Below are 6,000 nucleotides of genomic sequence, written 5' to 3' on the forward strand. Positions count from 1 at the left end.
TTTAATATCATTGGCATATTACTATATTACATATTACTTGGCATATTACTATGCAGCTTAGGCACTTATCTAGACATTGATAAAGTGGGATGCATATCACACATATTCAAAATTTTCTTATATTTGCAAACTTCTTTTCCATCATGGAAAAGAAATTGTACACTTCCAAAAAAAAAAAAAAAAAAAACGAAGAAAGAAGGGAAAACACACCATCTCAGCTAGATACTAAAGCAATACCGAGAAAAAGAAATTCTCTTCATGTGTCAGTAGACAGCATCGATCTACAACGTAGAAAGGAGGCCAGTTTATCTTAATTCCTTACCCAAGTTATTCTCCGTCGTTTTTAAACAAATACACTTTATAGGACTACGTAGCTGAGTGTCATTTCTCTTCGTATAAATTCTATTTTGACAATATCTTAAAATAAGTGTTTTAATGAACGTGATAATAAAATGTCTTTTTTTTTTTTTCTTTTACAGAGGAGAGGACTCCCGTACCAGAATTGCCGGAAACCTTCCACCACACCCCTTCCATGTCTGTGAAACCCCTTTTAATTGCCATTCCCATCTCGCTCGGAGTCGCCATTGCCATACTCATTGTGGTTATTGTTCACTGTCGACGGAAATCGCGGGGCCCCTCACATCCTGCCAAAACAGCTGCTAAGACAATAGTGAAATCCCACTTTCCAATAGGAGTGAACTCTGCAGAAGGAAAAAGCTCCCGAAGCGGTGGCCACACTTCTGATGGAACATGGTCGCGTGAACCCAGTACCGTGGCTATAGATGCGGGGCAGCCAGACTATTTTTCAGAGTGCGGGTCGTCATTTGTCTTCTGGACAGAAGCGCTTCCTCCGTTCTATCCGGAAGTAGTTTATAAAAACGGTTCTGTGGTGTCCAGAGTATATTCTCCTCACGAAGCGCTGGAAAGAGAATACACTCGCTATTTGGACAGTGTGTGAATCATTGCGTCTGTCACAGGAGAAAAACAGCGAAAGATTCCTCGTAAGTCGTCATCTGAAGACCGATTTATCTTACCCCGCGTTGTTGTCACCCTGATAATATATTTTAACAACACTTTGGTCTCCGTTTCGTCATCTATTAAATCCACCAGGAGGACTGGCTTTCATGCGTTGATGCATACATTATTTTGTTATAAATGTTCTTCCATAATGTTCGCCTTTCTTGTGTGAAACAAATAACGACAACCTTTTTCTTTACTCTTTTTTTCCGAAATTTATAAACATTTACATGACTAGTTCTACTTTCCCCCGCTTGGTGTCGCTGTACATAAGAATAATTTGCTGTCGGGAAGAGACTTTTGTGTCCGTTTTTTGAACGAGAAATGAATCACTATCTATTTTTCCGATGTCTGAGACACTTTTTAGTAATTGGTATGTGCACGGACAACCATAATCTCGTACCAGCAACCCAAATCTCTTTACTAAGCATTTGATTATGAAAGTGGTTTCTATTTTAAGTGTCTGATTCAGAACGATATTCTTTTGATAGGCTCGGTGTCACTTAATTAACCACAAATCGCTCTTGTAAACTGCCATTTAAAGAAACCGAGGTATATCAAAGTAACAAAAGTGGTCATCTGCAGCTGAAAATCCTATTTTTCCATCCGAGATTTTCCTCACATGACAGCCTTTAAAGATAATGAAGTTCTAGAGTTTTTTTTTTTTTTGGTTTTTTTTTATTAATTGAATGTTTATTTCGTAATCCATCCACATGACACGTCCTAGATAGAGATAGTGTCGCCCTCTAGGCGAATGACATTTGTACGTATTTCAATGTAAAAAATATATTTTATTATGTTCTTTATCGCCTATTCAAGTTGACGTTGGAATCATTTTGGAATCATTCAGATATTTTCATCATGGAATTTAATAAGAAGTAATAAATATATAGTTCCAGTGAATAACAATTCAAAACGATAATAAAATATTCACTAATGTTTTGTAGTAACTGGAAATTCGTCAATAATTACATAAGCACACCACGATTAGATGGCTAATCACCGATTATAAAATGACGTGTGCATTGCTATAAATAATAATAATAATAATAATAATAATACCTGAGTTTTCAGAAAAGGTTAAAACAGTTACAGAAGAAGCGCTTAGTACGCATATATGAACTTCCTAAACATATACTTCAGGCGAAAATAACAGAGTTCAACTTCTCGCAATTCTACAAGCAGACTCCAGTTAAAAATGGAATAAGAATAGTAAATTATATCAAAGTAATTCGACTATCTTCCAACAACATAATCGGAAAAGTGAATTGCTCAGCAGTTGGTTTGGAAAAAAAAGATGGGTATCCGAATATAAGCAAAGGCATTTGAAAAGTGTTGTTACCTAACCTTTTATTATTATTTATTTTTTTTTTGGAATTATCTTTCACCTTTCTTCTATGGAATAATAAGGCCATGAAAGCCTTTTCATTGAAAGCCCACACAATCTTCTACAGAGACACTGTTTTAAGTAAAGGTCTCACTCTAAAAATTAGGCGATCCCCCAGACCACTCGAAATGAGTGACCGAAAGATCGTTCAACTCAGCGTTGGTTCTACCCAGTGACAGGCTCACCCTACCACTGAGCAGAACAACTCATATTCCAGGGAAAAGTACCCACCGAAATGGTCCCTCACGAACCACGCCGGAAAGCACCCACCCCGGAGACTCAAAATGCTCTCTCTCACAAGGCAAACCCACCGAAATCCGAACTCCCCTCAGCGGTGATTTTTAAGTAAAGCCCTTTCTAAAAATTAAGACGATCCCCTGGACCACTCCCTACGAGCGGCCGAAAGACCGTCCAACTCAGCTTTGGTTTCACTCAGTGACGCCCCCCCCCACCACCACCACTGAGCAGAACCGCTCATATTCCAGGGAAAAGCATCCACTGACAAGGCCCCCCCCCTCACGGGCTACGTCGGAGAACACCCTCCCCAGAGACTCAAAATGCTCTCTCTCAAGGCAAACCCCCCGGACATCTAAGCCTACCTCACCAGGAGCAAAATTCCGGAAGAAACCTAACAGAGCGGAACTCTGCGTCCCATTTTAGTCGCCTCTTACGACATTTATACGTAAGTAAAGCCGTGTATAAAAATTAGAACGATCCCTAGACCACTCAATAGTGGCCGAAAGATCGTCCAACTCAGCGTTGGTTCCACTCAGTGACGCCCCCCCCCCCACCACCACCACCACCACCGAGCACAACCGCTCATATTCCATTCCAGGGAAAAGCATCCACCAACATGGCCACGCCGGAGAATACCCTCCCAAAAGAGACTCAAAATGCTCTCTCAGGGAAACCCCCCCCCATCTCACCTGGAGCAAAATTTCGGAAGAAACCTGAGAGAGCGAACTCTCGAAACTCGGCGTCCATTTTAGTCGCCTTTTACGACATGCATAGATTACGTTAGGACTATTCTTATCCCGGCCACCAGGGAGATTATTAAGTAAAGCCACCCTCTAAAAATTAGGACGATCCCTAGACCACTCCATAGTGGCCGAAAGACCGTCCAACTCAGCTTTGGTTCTACTCAGTGACGGGCTCACCCCACCACTGAGCACAACTGCTCATATTCCAAGGAAAAGCATTCACCGACAAAGCCCTCACTGGAGACTCAAATTGCTCCCTCAAGGCAAAAACCCCTAGGAGAGCGAAACTCAGCGTCCAATTAGTCGCCTTTTACGACACGCATGGATTTACGTTAGATTCTTATCCCAGCCACCAGGGAGATGCATGTAACAGGCAGTCATGTCATTAATCACCATTAAACCACATACAATCCTTATATAAGGACTGGCTTAAAGGGGCGAAGCAAGAATGCTTTTAATCTTCCCCGTCATCTGTAGAGGACAGTGTAGGGATAAGGTGTTATTGAGCTATTAAAGCTCTGATAATGGCAGGAGGGTAAAAGCAATAGCCGAGCCTCAGTTAGAACTTCTTTGGCTACAGCATTGCTAATCATCCCATTTCATGGTCGATTCCTCCCGAACAACCTACCTGTTATGAGATGTAAAAGAAATATAATAGTGATGTTAATAAATAAAAGGTGTACTAATAAAAACTTATTCTTTAGAAAATAATTTAAAATAAAAATGAAAAGAAATTTTTTAATTTATAATGTATATATATATCCATTTTTTTCTTAATCTACTTATTAATTTTTAATTCAAATGTGCTTAAATACAGAAATCACAGTTTTGGTGTTGTTCTAAATCGATTATACGACGCTCTTGTAGCACGGTGAGAATTATATTTTAGGGTTATTGAACAGCAATCAAATCGCATATAATATAATATTCATATAACATAACAACCACATGTATTCTATAAAAATTATATGATAGATTTTCAACTGAATTTTTCGTCTTAAAAGGTCTTGGGTGCAGTTTGGATTAGATATTATTCATTTTTACCTCTTGTAAAAAATAAATAAAAATTAATTTCCATACGATAGATGTATACAGTTGCAAAGTTATTAATCTACCCGTAAGAAAATAGATTAACCTTATTGTATTTATTTCTTACTGTCTTTAACAAATGTTAATTTATTTTCTAATAAACTGAAATTTAGAGAGACTTTCATATTTTTTTAAATATGTTTTTCAGATGCCATTTTATAATATAAGTATAATCACAAATTATTATATCATTATAAATTTCGGAGTAGGCGATGGTTATCCAAGCTTTAGAAATCCAACCATACCTGATTTTCAAACCAAGTTCAGTTTATAAACGATATCTATTTGCGTTTCTTTCAATATATGTCTACATCGCTATTTAAGTTTATTTTTCTACATATGTGTTAAATTCTATATATGTTAATATGTCCATGCATGTTTAAGTTTTATTTCTATTTATGCTTGTATATTTCCATTTCTGTTTGAACAGTTTGGATATAAGCTGACGAAGTTGTTTAAAAACTTAACTTCGTGTTATAAATGTAGCAGAAGGCCAAATACTTTTCATAAATTGATTCTAATAGAAAAGTACACATATTTCTGTTTTTCTACTTTCGCAAAATAGATAAAGAAATATGTAGATAAATATTATAAATAAATAAATGTATAAATATATAAAGATACTGTTAAGACTCATAATGATCTGTAAACACAAAAAATAAATATAATTAATAAAAATAAATAAAGTAAACCACTATGACGATCGATTTATGTATATAAATCATTAATTATGCTCTCATCAACATCATTTAGACCAAATGGAACGTGGAACTTGAAGTTTTAAGACTATTTTATCGAATAGTTTTACTACTCCAAGACTAAATGGGGCAAATATTTTCCCCTGAAAATATTTATACATTTTTTGTATATACTGCATAAATCGTCAATTGGAATCTGGAGAGGTTATATTCGTCATACCTAGTTATAAAGAGAAAATTGCTAAAATAGTTCCAAAGTTTTGTTAACTAGTATGGCCAATTGTAACAAACTCTACATATTCTTTTTATCAGAGATTTGTATAAAGCACACATATCAAGCTACAGTCCTACATGTTTGCTGTAAAATCATGGACAATCATTAGATGGCAGTTTCTCCAGTGTCACAGTTGCTATTGGTAAAATATTTAGAGTAAGTTGTTTGGATTGCTCTGAAATTACAAAAAATATGACTGGTTGCTGTTAGTATACTGTTTAGTGTGAAGTGTATATCGATAGCCAATGGACAATGACGTCATAATGGTATAAAAAAAGTGGAATATTATACAGTCTTGTTGCTGTTAACGTTTTGATGAGATTGTGTAGTGAAAGATAAAAAAAAAAAACATTATTCTACATGAGTTATGTATTTGTATCCTGCCCATCAACAGACAATGCCAAAAAAAGTATAGTCTTGTTATTATTTAACTTGTGTTGTGTTGTTGCTATACTGAATGAACACTGTTCGGCTTTGCTTAAACAAACCTTATTGTGAAATTAAATCTATTTTCTGTTTGTTAAATGACTTGTTCTTGTTTTGTGTTTTATAACC

At 36.3% G+C, this 6,000-nt stretch overlaps 1 protein-coding gene across 1 annotated transcript in view; it reads left to right on the forward strand.

Moving 5' to 3' along the window:
- LOC150106451 (fibroblast growth factor receptor-like 1) overlaps positions 1 to 958 on the forward strand; it is a 64,068-nt gene extending 63,110 nt beyond the window's left edge. Inside the window, exon 7 of the mRNA XM_090393005.1 lies at positions 480 to 958. Within this exon, the coding sequence (XP_090249131.1) occupies positions 480 to 958 (479 nt within the window). The remainder of the gene's footprint in view (positions 1 to 479) is intronic.
- Positions 959 to 6,000: the final 5,042 nt, after the last annotated feature.

Source organism: Typopeltis vanoorti, chromosome 5 (genome assembly GCF_054136105.1).
Source record: "Typopeltis vanoorti isolate ZY-2024b chromosome 5, IOZ_Tvanoo_1.0, whole genome shotgun sequence".
Lineage (NCBI taxonomy): Eukaryota > Metazoa > Arthropoda > Arachnida > Uropygi > Thelyphonidae > Typopeltis > Typopeltis vanoorti.